We start from the raw sequence: 14,404 nt of genomic DNA on the forward strand, positions 1-14,404 counted from the left end.
TTCTTACAATGTAATTCACAAAAATATGTTATTATTTTTATTAATTGCTTCATTTATAATTATATTGTTACAAGCTGTACACAACAGATGGCGCTCACTCACATGTTATAATTACCTAGATTAATAAACAATGTAAGTTAAATGAAATAAAAAAATCTGAAGTTATTTTGGTTTTTATTATTTTTATTATTATCAGACAATAATTAAATTATTATTATTTTTAATCTATTATTGGCGAAACAAAAGACATTTGCCAGTATTTTTATTGTGAAATGCGGGTAGATAGTCAGATCTCTTGCACGTTAGGTTAGTAATGGTATTATTTAAGGAATTTTAATGTCACGACAATTATTTAATAGTCATTATTTATTGTGAATAATTATGAAAGATTTATTTGATATAGAATTAATATATTGTATTGTATTAATATTTCTGTTCGTGTATTTTGTAATCACGTTTCTGTCGAGACGTAATGGTGCTGATGAGTCCGGTAGCCGAGGTAAGTACTTTTACCATTCGTACATTCTTTAGATTAACTTACTTTAGTGGTTAACATTTAGCCAACATTAGTTTACGTCCTGGGTTCGTTACCCGGCTTAGGCAGTTTTCGTTGTTTTAATTTAATTACCCTACATTACCCGAAATTTAAACTGCCTAGTACAGCTATGGTCTAACACCTATAAGAAACTGTGTCTACTATATCTACCTCTGCCTACACTTTAGAGAATTAAGCGTGAATATATACATATTTTTTTTAGCTATTTACACCGAATATATACATAACTATCAAATAGCACGTGTATGAATGATATCGATTAGTTTAAAACCAACATTGTCAACCACATCACTCCATAAATGCACATATCTGAAGACACAAGTCCCGTGTACAGAATCATAGCCAATCAAACCGAGAATAATCTATTTTAGCTTATCCTGGTGTATATGCGCGGTTAGTGTTTACCAGTAATGCGTTACCGGTGCTGAAGAGCAGACGGCCAGTGTAGACAGTGCGATCGCCATCCTGCCACAGTTCGCTCGGAGCCCGCGCAACACACACGCCTGCAACCAATGTCGACCAAGTACCGAACGCGGGTGAAATTAAAGTGATTAACAGAAAAACAAATGGGATAACCATACAGTGACATTGAACATATAAAAAGACACAAATCGTTTTCTCGTGTGATATTAGTTTAAGTATTTATTAGTTTAGTGTTGTTTGAAATGGAAGAACACGGAGGTAGGTTTTGGGTTTTTTTTCGGTTTGTTTTATAGATGTAGGGGTGGTTCAGGTAGGGTCTTAATATTTTTATTAAATGTTTAAAGACTCAATGAGCGTTTAATTATTTTCGAAATACCAAAGACATGCATGGAGTTTAAAATTGTGTGTCGAGGTGCGATCGTTTAAACTTTGGGATGAACATGCTCATGTGCTCGAAATTATTATGCAGAATTGAAAATACATACGATTTTTTTAAAGATTAATTATTTTTAAAATATCTATATTTTCATGAATTCCACTGGTTTAAAAGATATAAGTAGGACTTTATTTACTTCAAGATCATAAAAATACACAATAATATTATTTTTAATAATTTTTCGGAGATTATAAATAGTTATTAATATTAAAAGTTTTCGATATATTGATTCGCGTTTGATTCAATATTTTTCAATGTGATTTTTTTAGCTATCTGTTTCGATGTTTCTGGGGTGGGTGTAGCCAAAATAACTTGGCATTATCAGACAGCATATAATGTGTTATGAATAGCGAAGTAAGTTGCATTGCATTTGTAATTCAAAGATTTGGGTGACGTTGCTCTGTTTACGAGGCGTGGCTTCCCATCAGGCGAGCGGTTTGCTCGTCGGGAAATAGTTTTTAAGAAAATTATTTCTGTCAGTTTTGGCTGCCTTTCTCGATAAATAAAACTTCTAGATTCCACGGGTGGTGTTTATTCATCTTTCATGACATTTGGCCTCTACGCCTTTTTTTTATTATCGCGCAAATTGATAATTAGGCTGACATTAACGATATTTTTTCTTATTCCCATTTTTATTACACTAACAAATTCCTTTGTTCTTGGGTTGAAATATTGCTTGTCCTTAAAAATATGCTTTGTCATGTGACATCTTTACAACATATTGTTGTGTTTGCCAGTATTTTAGGCCACCTTATTGCAACAATTAGTGTAGGCAGAAATGAAACTGCTGGTTGAAGAGCTTTTATATCTAATGTGATAGGACATCTACTCATCAGTCCATCGTTATATCGTTATATATGAAACGGGTCTAGTCTCTGATCGAGAATGTTCAGAAAATACACTATACCACTGCATAGTATACCTTTGGAGTGGCTCCCCCTTAGCAGCATTTTTAAGAGGGAGGCAAAATGCATAAAATAAATATTTTTTTTACTTTTATCAAATCTACCAATAGCTAGGTTGGTATATGACTCCTAATTGTTGAAATTAATTTTCTTTTTTTTCTCGCCCGTTGTCTTGGTCCGACAATTTTTGGTTCCGCCCCGGGCGGCAAGAACACTACGTCACTAAAACCACGTTTCTATGCAGTATCAGTTATAGTAAGTATATATTGCTATAGTAAGGTGAGAGTCAGTCTGACAGACGTATCCAATTCCAATAGATAGACTTTGCTTCCGCGCGTCACTTCGAACTCTCAACTTCAGTCATTGAGCCAAGTTCCTGCTGCTGAGTGTTATCACGTGAGGGAGCTAGATATTATTGAATTACCATAATCTTTGGTATCTATTAGTTATTCTTATAAATAATGTTTTATTACCACGGCAAAGTGACGTCACTGCACCTAATGGTAAGTGGAGTAAGTCCAGATATAGTAGGGTCAGTTGACATTACTACGCCAGCCTCTTTTGAAACCCGAAAAAAATTACAATAAGAAACAGATTTTTCCTTTTTTTTTAATTTTAACATCGTAATGATCGACTTTGAAGAGACGGCACACGTCTAAAAAAAGGCTTCGACCTAGACGGACGTCTCATAATGCTCAATGTTATGAACGTATATATAAATATTAACTTGAGACTACGGGCCGTCAGAATTAAGTAAAACAGTTGAAAACAAAGCATACATAAAAATTGAAATGCGAATGTGTATTAAGGTAACAATTGTTTATTTAAATATATAGGTAGATATTAATGTGACTGGGTTTTTCCATCTTAAAGTAACATCATTCAGTCGCACCTCGAAGTTAGGAAGTTGGCGATGTAATACCCCCGTGCCTCGAAAAGCACGTAAAGCCTTTGGTCCTGCGCCTGATCTTTCTTCGGTCATGTCGGATTGCCATCTCTCCGGACTACGAGAGTGACGGAACAGAGAGTGCATTTGTGTATTGCGTACACAGTCGTACACTATAATATTTCCCGCGTACTTGGCTGATCTCCGTTGAGACTGACCGCCGTGGCCGACATTCGGTTAGGAAGGAATTATCACATCACAGATATTATTTTGACGTCGCGTTTTTTTTCTACAATTGAAAGACTGGACGAGCAAGTCACTTATCTGATGTGTGACTATATAAATTAATAAGGGGCTGTTATTACGTATTGTTGAGACGTTAGACGTAATTAAAGAGAGGTGACGTCATAACGGGCGTCGGACTAAGGTGGTGTCTGGCGATGACGTCACGGGATATTGTCTTGGATTTTATTGGATGTGAAGCACGCGACTATTTATACAGAAAACTGATACATATAATACTATCACTAACGGGGTAGTCAGAGGTAGAACTAGTGCACGCAGTTCACCGACCCCATTTCCGTTTAATGATATCAACCTATCAACATTTCGGGCATAATTTCTGAATGTGTAATTTTTTTTTTATGAAGTTTATACGTTAATTTTCGTAACCGGGCTTTGAACGCAGTACTTTATATTTTAAAACCCATTATGCTTTCATTCCTTGGGTAAAGCATTTTATTTTTTTATATAATAGATAGTTGAAGGATAATAAATTTACGTGATGATATGCATCCACCAGAAGAAAAGCAATAGGATATTTATTTATCATTGATAAAACAATAAAACACTATTAATGATTTCTTATGTTTACGCGAATATCAGTCATTAAAATTAAACTATTTTTCGAATTTAGCGCGGTTTTTATATTTTAATTGTCTCTCGACGAAAACACAATGTTGTCATTTACGCCGGTGTTTTAACACGTTGGTACTACCCTATTCGAACTCGCCTATTCCAACAGACAAATGTCAGATCAGAAAAAAAAGATCGTATTTGCAAAATAATTAGTTTGAACCTGCGACCTTGCATACTGAGTTATAGATTAAGTTACAAGTCCATTCTAAAAACTTAATTAAAATTATAACATTATCTAAATTAATTGGTTCTTGGTATGAAGTGTGTTTAACGAGTATTGTGAAGTAATTGGTTGCAATTATTATGTTAATTATGTGATAATATAGTTTTCTTGGTTAACTTTGTTTCCCTGTTTCCGTCATGTTAAAATCAGTTTTTGGAATAAAAAAATCCTTAAAGATAGTAGTAGCTCTCCATTATTGCAAGAACTTATAAAATCAATAGTTCCAGAAATTACTCCCTAAATCTGTATGTAAAATAATCTTTATTAAAACCTAATATTATGTTTTTTAGGGATGATATATTGTGAGTAGATTACTTCACTTATTAATAAGGGCTCTATTTATACATGTTGGGGCAACCAAGCCGCCACATGGCAAACACTGTGATAACCCGAACACCAGAGCAACTCCACAGCTCCTTAGTTTGCAAGCGCTGATTGTCAATACACTGCCTGTGTTATACAGAGAGACTATTTCAAACAAATTCGGCAATTAAACTGGCTACGATATTCTGAGAAACCGAACAATACTGCTTCACACTATTGCTTTATGGCAGAATATTGCGGTGATATATAAATTCGCAGCCGAAAGATCTACCTAGCGAATTGGAATTCTATTTTATTTTTCCAATAATTCAAAATTTATATTTGTTTTAGCTATAATTCTTCTATATATTTGCTGAATATAGAGTAGTACTAGGTAGTTATAGTTCTATTAGTTGTGATTACTTTTAATTTGTTAGTAAGTAATTGTTAGTTATGGTTTTGTTTTAATATGATTATAAAATATAATTAATTTACCATGTAAGTACTGGGGTTAGTTGTATATCTTTCCTCATTCAGACAAAATGTGTGATTTTTCACAGCCTACAATAAAAATAAAATTGTTTTAAAACGTGAATAAATTGGCAACAAAGCGGGCAGTAAAGTATGACACGACGCAGCGTCCTCGCAGGCAGAACGATCCTCATCAATTTATTGTTATCGCTCAATAAAATGATAATTGTTTTCCGAACGGTTTGTAACAGTTTTTCTATTTATATGTGTTGCAGCGCGGTGGAGGAATTGGGTAATTTGTAGAAAAACTAGATATGAATCGCAAAAGATTTGCGATTGTCATATTGTGCGCGTTTTGCTATATTTATCGTTAAGCACCAGTATATAGGAGCTGTGGTTTTATAGCCCGAATAATGAAAAACGTAGTGTTTTTATTTAAGTATTTTATTTTGTTACTTCTTTATAGTTATATTAGTTGCAAATAAGACAAACAGAGATTAATTAACATCCATAAATAGTTCACCTTAAACATTTTATAAATAACTTTGGATTATACGTAGTGTACTTGTAGTTAGGATTTACGAGAAAATATTTATTATTATTTATTTTATTTCTTCCATGCACAAAGTTTGTGGTCTAAAGTGGATTGTGGTTGCGCGCACAAAGAGGTGTGGGTACCTAATACCTATGTACATCATATTTAATAGGTATGCAGGACCACAATATATAGAAATAAACTTATTGTACATTCCTTAGTTTCAGCTCTATTTTCCTTAAAATTAAAACATAACCCTGACTAGTGCTAAAGTTAAGTTTTGCTGTATGAATTATCTATTTGTGGTGTGTTTTTTCCGTTCCATGGCTCAATTAAATTATTAACGCATATTATATACTAGTTATAATTACTATAAATATGATATTTAAGGTGGTAGCTCAAGGTCCATTTTCATACATTTTGTTTCGGCTTTAATCTGGGTAACTAAACAAGTATTGGCAAGTAAAGAATTTAAATTCACGTCTAGTTAGTGATTAGTTCTCGCAGTACTTGTTTAGTTACCCAGATTAAAGCCGAAACAAAATGTATGAAAATGGACCTTGAGCTACCACCTTAATTATAATAGGATCACATTGTTGTCTGTCTGCTTACACAGTTTTTCTCGATCGCAACTTTCGGTAAAATACAATTAATATGGAATAGTATTTGTCAAGTGTCATGTAAAGCAATTAAAACGTCTATATCATTTTCTTTCATGTTTCATAACGTAAACCAGAACGGAAGTATTATCAACGACCTTTATTTGTAAAAATAATCAGCTGTTTTTATACGAGCACATTGCATTTGATTGTAAGTGGTGTCCAGGCGGAGTCTCCAGTTCGACTGACGACAGTTGAGTATCCCTTGCCAGTCGACATAATTGTGCCGGCCTTTTTGAAACCGTATTTACACAAGTTGTTCCTAGAACGCGACACACTTGTGTTTAACTGATATGAGAACTTGAGTTTGATTTCAAGAATAGGACAATTTGTTTTTATCCCGATTTTTTTATGGAAACAAAGGTCTTTTGTGCATAGAGTTATGAATGTGATTTTGTATTTATTTAATTTATCGGGTCAGGTTTCAGAAGGTACTCTGTTTTAATATTAAAATATTTATAGCTTAGTAAATAATACAAGGAACCTTATAATTTGTATAACGATGGATATCTTGTTATATCATTGTATACGCTTATAATATCAGTGTTTGCACTATATTTTCTACTAACTACCACGGCAAATAGGTAATAATGTATTATAATAGATGTTTAGATATTTAAAGACTTAAAAAATGTATTGCCGTCTGAAACTACACATTTTTTTCCCTGTAACAAAATTTAGTTTTCATTGTTATTGTCACATTTTTATCGAGTGACTGCAACACATTTATTTTATGTGTCGCATTTAATATAAACAGAGTGCAATTAAAAATAATTGACGGTAGTAGGTACTTACCGGATTATATTTTCCTTTCCGCTCACTTCGAGTGGCCATTTTTGAGTACACCATGAAAGCATACTCGGTTTGCAGAACTCTGCATATCCTAATGACATTATAGAGAGAAATATTTATACCTGAACCTCATTTACTTAGCGCAAATATTCTTATTTATTATTATTTGTTATCAGGCAGGCAGTTTATTTAACTGATATTCCTGTATCATGTAATTACCGGTTTCACTTCCCAGCAAAATAATTGTCAAATTTTTTATTGTTTCAAAGTTCGCACATTGCCTATTCCTCCAAAAAATGGCCTTCAACCATCCTCAAATCCGCGATGTTCTGAAGGTCGTAGTCCTCGCTGAGTCGTGGCCGGCGCTGGATTAGTGGCTAGATTAATGTTAGGATCTGAAGGCACAGGTGTGGCTTCCCGCCCGTAATCACTACCACTTACTGTTTACGTCATTTTATTGACTGGTATAAGTATAGCTTGATGGATTTTGGTATGTTTTATATTTATGCTTTTGGAGAGTGAAACGATGCTTTTAATACAGATACGGCAAGGGGTTCTTTAATGTGTGAATTAGGCTGATATTTTACTAGAAAGTAACATATTCTTGTAACGAAAGAACAATATAAGATCCTACAGTTAGGAATATTACAGCACCGAACTGCAAACTATTCAAAGTTAAAAGTTACCAGTAGTGTCTTTGACTAATGTGATGCTCCAGGGGACAGATCTTTGCAAGGCCTGTTTACCCGATTGCCAAAAGAGAGTAATGGTTTTTCCTAGACCTCTTGTGAGCCAGAGGCCCAGTTACCTTGTTCGCCATCCTCTAAGGCGGGCAGAAACAAAGCTGTTTTTGTAGACACAAACATTAAATAATATAAATTTCAACATAATGTAAAAATTTAGGCTATATCAGTCACCTTCAAGTTACCTCCACGTGCGAACGATCCACGAGTGGGCGCCGCCAGGCAAGCCCGTGCTCAGTTGTTGAACATTAGACAGACAATATTTAAGGTAGAGGTCAGTTATTATTACCATTATAATAGTTATTGTTTTTGTAATTTGTCTAACCACTGAGACCGTAAAAATTCTTTGAAACCACTTAAAGGTGATAATTTGTAGAACCATAGTGGAATTATCTTGGATTCGGACGAAATGTCGTTTATTCACATTAGCGCTGGACACTGAACTATATCTAGAATGTCACCCTGGTTTGTGTTGTAAACATTTTTTCGTAACTTATATTGTCGTAATATGACTAAGTATTTTGCAATAGCGAGATAGGATTTGAAGAAAACAATAATAGTTACAGCCATTGCTCTCTGATAAATAAATAACTCTGTTACTTTTATAGAAGAGAAGGGTGAAAAAAAGAAAAGAATCAGTTAACGAAAGGTAATCACTGCGCTTTCAGTTTAATAGTAGAACTTTGTTCTTTGCTTAATGATCTCTTAATTTTAATGATATGTCGAACAGAGTGGCATAATTATATCAACTGGCGAGGGATAATTATTTCTCTTCAATCGGCATTCTGTTTGGACCCCACTTCTTTTATGATAGTTGTGTTGGAGTCACTTTGACGTAGTCTTCTAGAAAAAGAGCACATTGCTTACGTGATCACCTTCGCCTATACAGATCCACAGCATCAGAAGAATTATAGATGACTTATTGCTGCTTATCTTTAAGAATTAGGAAATAATAGAAGATGTTAAGACCTTCAGATATTTAAATTCGGATAAATGTTCGAAGAACTGGCACCAATGATGCACTACCAGATAGTTTGTGTTCTAAAAACACTTATTTTTCACTGATGTCAATAATATTTACTTTTTATTGTTTGTTTAATGTCTTTTTTGTATATTTAGTATTGTGAAGAGTTATTTAGGTGATGCGTAAATATTTGCATATGCTATTGCTGCAAAACATGATTTTGATTGACGTTATGTTTTAGCCAGAATTTTTCAACTCGAAATATCTAAATAACCTTTTTAATTACAGTTACATTTCATATATAATAAGTAGAACAGTTCGAATTCAATTCCTCTCAAGAACAGACGCGTCCTTATCAAGATTTGAAGATCATCATTATTACGCCAGGTTAGATAGCTTCGCACTTCTAACTCATTGGTAAAAAAAGGCACGCGTGTTCAAAGTTCAATTCCCACGAATTTTGCGTCGAACTTTTTGTTTCAGGGTTAGAGTCCTCGTGTCTACGACTTGATGACACTGGTTATGACGCGAGAGACGTTATCAGCACTTATCAGCCTGCACTTGACTGGATCTGTTATTACACTGATAAGCGCAAAGCACCCGACAAATTGTTTATGTGTCCACATACAAATTGATTGTCTGTTTATGTAAATTTTTGGGTTTAGTTTTTCCGGAAATTATAATGGATCAGGAAGGTTAAAATATCGGCTCCTACTAACATTGCAGACTCTGTATTTAAACTGAAAAATTCTTGCATTACAGTACATTACATTTTTGCATATTTATGTTTTTTTGAGTTTTGGGCTTACCAGGGCCCTGAGAGGTGTTATTCTTATAAAATATACTTACTGCACATGACGATCTACTGTTAGATGTAAAATATGTTACTATCAGAACCATGTAAGAAAATTCCAGAAATTATAAATAATGTCTGATTTTTTCAAGTTCTTGCTACACAACATGATGCGCGGGCGCACGTGACTCGCCTATTGTATACCGGCCACTCCCTGGGCGCCGCGCTGTCTTCCTTGTAATATGGTGTTAAGTGCCTAAGATTTGATATTTACATAATATTATAGTACATAATATATATGTTTGTATTTTATTTTTGGTAGACAGTTGTATAGTAACAATTGGTATATAGCACATTATGTTAATAAAGAATTCATATTTCAACCCTAAGATGTTTTTATTACATAGATACGTTATCCGAGCTCAATACTGGCAAGACGAAAGTAAGGTAACTGCCCGACATTCACTTAGTCAACCTCCAACCACTGTCGCGACTAGTCGGCTTACTAACTTTTTGTATTTTTATAAATAAAATGCCTTCCTGTGTTTTTAGACGATTTACAAATTATACTCCAACTGTGAATGAAAAAACGTTTCATTTTAAACGTTAGTAATAAGTATACACTCTTTAACTTACTTTTTAAACTAATAAATCCATTTTATTCGACTGTCATGGCGACGGGGCGGCCGACGCTCGGGCCCATTCGGAACCACTCGGGCTCGCTCGGGCCGTATCGATGCGAGCCGCTAGGGCTGTGACTATAGTAAATACTCCGCTGTTTTTATGTGCAATTTTGTTAGTGTATGACGCGTCTATTTGTAAAATGTCATTGTTTCAACCGTGTTTAACCCTAGAAAGATAACCTACGTCGATTAGACGTAATCGATTTTGAAAAATCGATATAACTCGCATGAATTTTACACCACGGCACTGGCCATTCTAGCCAACTCAGTCGACCCACGGAGCTTGCAGTGAACACCTGTGTCGCCCAGGTAAGTGCAATACTTTCGTCAATATTTACCTACCGTACGTCGAAATGACGTATGGTTATCTTTAGTGTGAGTTTTTTTTTCATATTTGTGGAAATATGATTTGCAATTTGTAGTGATAATAAATGGACACTTTTTCACTATATTTTCCTCTGTTTTAGGCCATAATAAAATATCACAATGACATCACAAAAACGTCTCGAAGATCTAGAAATATATCGGTTATTACAAGAACAAAGTGATGAAGAGTCTCAGGAGTCGAATAGCGAATTTGAAGATAATCTATTGGAAGATGAAGTTCAGAGTGATGTCGAGGACTGTGAGTTGAGTGCTCCACTACTGGAAAACCAAATAGATACTGAGAATATTCCTGAAAGCCTTGAAAGAACTGACTCTGCTGTGCCAAACTTTATTGTCATGCCACAGCGCCAATATCTCAGAGGCAAAAACGATCATCGATGGACGGCTACTAAAGGTAGAACTAGTGGCAAGGTATCATCTTGTAATATTATTCGGACATCTAGGGGCCCTATTCGGATGAATAAAACCTTTACGAACCTTTGGAATGCTTCAGTATATTTATTACTGACGACATAGTAGAGGAGATAACAAAATGGACCAATGCTGAAATCCAGCTGAAAATACAAATACCTAATGTGAAAGCAACTTTTAAACCTACATCAAGCGATGAAATTCGAGCTCTTTTAGGCATACTGACCCTAACAGCTGCTATGAAGGATAACCATTTGACCACAAATGAGCTTTTGATTGCTCGTATTCAGGCAACAGATATGTTGCTGCCATGAGTAGAGACAGGTTTGACTTTTTGATTAGATGTTTGCGGATGGATGATAAAAGTTTACGTCAAGAACTAAGGGCTACTGACACATTTGTTCCGATCAGAAAAATTTGGGAGATCTTTATAAACCACTGCCGATCTAACTACATCCCTGGACCGTATGTGACCATCGATGAACAACTTTTAGGGTTCCGGGGTCGGTGTCCCTTCCGCATGTACATTCCTAATAAACCCAATAAATACGGGTTAAAAATTGTCATGATATGCGACAGTGCCACCCGTTATATGATTGACGCAATGCCATATTTAGGTAAATCTACACAGACTAATGGGTTACCACTTGGTGAATTCTATGTGAAAGAACTCACGAAGACAATTCACGGAAGCAATAGAAATGTCACCTGTGATAATTGGTTCACATCAGTCCCTTTAGCAAAAAACTTGCTAAAGCAACCATACAACTTGACTTTGGTCGGCACAATAAGATCCAATAAACGGGAAATACCTGAAGAACTGAAAAAGCGCATTCCAGGGCTGTAGGAACGTCCATGTTTTGTTACGATGGGCCATTGACGCTAGTGTCGTATAAACCTAAACCAAATAAAATAGTTTATGTGCTGTCATCATGTGATGAAGAAGGGACGGTTCATCCTACGACAGGAAAGCCAAGTATGATTTATTTTTATAACGAAACGAAAGGTGGCGTGGACACGTTTGATCAAATGTGTTCGTCAATGTCTTGTAGTCGCAAAACCAATAGATGGCCCATGGCCATGTTTTATGGGATTTTGAATATGGCGTATATAAACGCGTATATTATTTACTGTGATAATATGCTATCTAAGAAAGAAAAACCCCTAGGGCGAAGATTGTTTATGAAAAAATTGAGCAACAACTTGATTACCCCGTGGATGGAGACCAGGCAGCAAGTGCCTACTTTGCCGACAAACATAAAAGAAAAGATTGCTGGTATATTGCCAAAAAGACAAGCTGAGTCTTTAATACATGAAGAAGGTGAACCTGAGCCAAAGAAAAGAAAGTATTGTGCCTTTTGTCCATCAAAAATTAGACGGATGACAAAATCAATTTGTGATAAATGTAAAAATCCCATTTGTGGAGAGCACAAGTCTAGCGCCTGCCCTAAATGCCTTTGAAGTCAAAATGCCTGAATTTCTTTATTTACTAGAGTTGTTTATATTATAAAAGTATATAAAGTAGATTTTTAAAAGGTTATTCCAGCAATTACAAGACTGATTAAGAAGTTCCTGCATGTCTAAGTTTTTAAGGTTAAAAGTACCATGTTTAAGTATTTAAATTTTTTCCTAATAAAAGTTATGTAAATCTATATGTTTTTCATTTATCTTATATACAATAGAATATATTAACAATAACAATTACATATATAAACATAACATATACATAATCGAAAATATGATCACTCAAAATCCATACGTCGAAATGACGTATGGTTATCTTTAGTGTATAGTGAAATATGGTTATCTTTCTAGGGTTAAAATTTAAATATGAATTAAACAAAATTAATATTTTTTTTATAGACAAACAAATCGCTCGTGTGATACTAGAACTTTGAATTGCATAATACTGGATATTAAGCTTGTTAATTTCCGATGCGTTTGATCCGTAATAATTCCAATGATTTAAATTTATCAAGCCAGAAAATTAACCCTATCCAGTTTATAATTTTAATGCTTTCACAAATCATGAAACGAAACTGACAGGCAAACTAGTATGAATAAATAGTTCGAGAAAAAGCGGGAAGGTGTAGCTTCACGTCGCAACTGGATTACTTGAAATTTGCTGCGTAATTGTTACGCATACAAAAACATACGATTCTTATGTATCATTTTGTCATTCATAAAGGTTTGGATTTCAAATATCTTGTTCTAATGTCTAGTTTAGTGTATAGAAGCATTTAAGCACTGAGCGATTCGGCTGAACAGTTCCATGTTCTATATAATTAATTAACAACCAGTCTTTCAACGCGAGACAAATAAACTTTGAAAACAGAATAATTACTGTATATACACATATTTAACCAGCAATTTAACTAACACGCGATCCGGCCATTTCTGGCTCCATCCGGATATAACTGGTTGTATTTAAGGCTGCGTGTTCTGACGATGTGCCAGTAGATACATTGCAATTAAACGTTTCGCTGCATCAATTGCGAGATTAAACTGTGCTGCACCAATTAATAAAATTCTTGACAATAACTAAAGCAATGTAACTCGAAGTTTATTTTATGTTTCTTTGTGTTTTTTTGCCGACATACGGGCACATTACCTCCATGAGTCCACTCAGCGTAGACGATCTGAGCTTTGTCTGGGGAGCTAGCATCTTATTTTTTTGTGCTTCCAAGGACCTATAAACGTTGTTTTGTTCCTGTTGGAAATATATTAATTAGCTAGCTATTATGAGACATCTCATATCTTAGCGTGACGGGTTCATAGCTGTCCATGCTTTAAAATCCAAATTTCTAGCTGTTTCTGCTGTTTACTGGTTGCCATGACGCTTATCGCCCGAAGCGGTTTGCTTGTCTTGTCTCCCAGTAGTAGGTATATAAAAAAGGCTCCGATATAGATTTCATTAGATATTTCTGTTTGGTTTGTTAAACCATATTGTAGAATGAAGGCTATACTATAGCATGTTTTGTAATTGCCTAGAAAAAGTTAATTCTTTAATAGAAAAGATCTTTAAAAACCAGTTGTAATAATTTATTTATATATTTCCTTATAGTTTTGTTCATTAACTATTCGATTAAGGAAATTGGAATGTCAATTGTATTGAACGCTGTAAGATAATTTTTCAATTTCCTGAAACTTCAATGATGTAATTTTATCATGGATCAGGAAGGTAGACATCGTCATTGACTTAATTATTTTAAGTGAATGCAATGAAAGAATAGATTATTTTATAACTAGCGCAATATTTGCCAATACAGTCGCAACTACCAATAACATTTCGCTTTATTGTTATTAACACTTGAGT

At 34.5% G+C, this 14,404-nt stretch overlaps 1 protein-coding gene across 2 annotated transcripts in view; it reads left to right on the forward strand.

Annotated features, from left to right (window-relative positions):
• Positions 1-277: 277 nt before the first annotated feature.
• The window catches only part of LOC115447911 (synaptic vesicle glycoprotein 2C), a 42,056-nt gene continuing 27,929 nt past the window's right edge, over positions 278-14,404 (forward strand). Inside the window, exon 1 of one of the 2 annotated variants that reach the window (XM_030175206.2) lies at positions 278-499. In XM_030175206.2, the coding sequence (XP_030031066.1) occupies positions 382-499 (118 nt within the window). In that variant the 5' untranslated portion in view covers positions 278-381. Of the gene's footprint in view, positions 500-950; positions 1,238-14,404 lie in introns of those variants that run through there. The other variant, XM_030175207.2, reaches the window with a different exon arrangement.

The sequence above is a fragment of the Manduca sexta genome, chromosome 21 (assembly GCF_014839805.1).
Source record: "Manduca sexta isolate Smith_Timp_Sample1 chromosome 21, JHU_Msex_v1.0, whole genome shotgun sequence".
NCBI classification, from domain to species: domain Eukaryota; kingdom Metazoa; phylum Arthropoda; class Insecta; order Lepidoptera; family Sphingidae; genus Manduca; species Manduca sexta.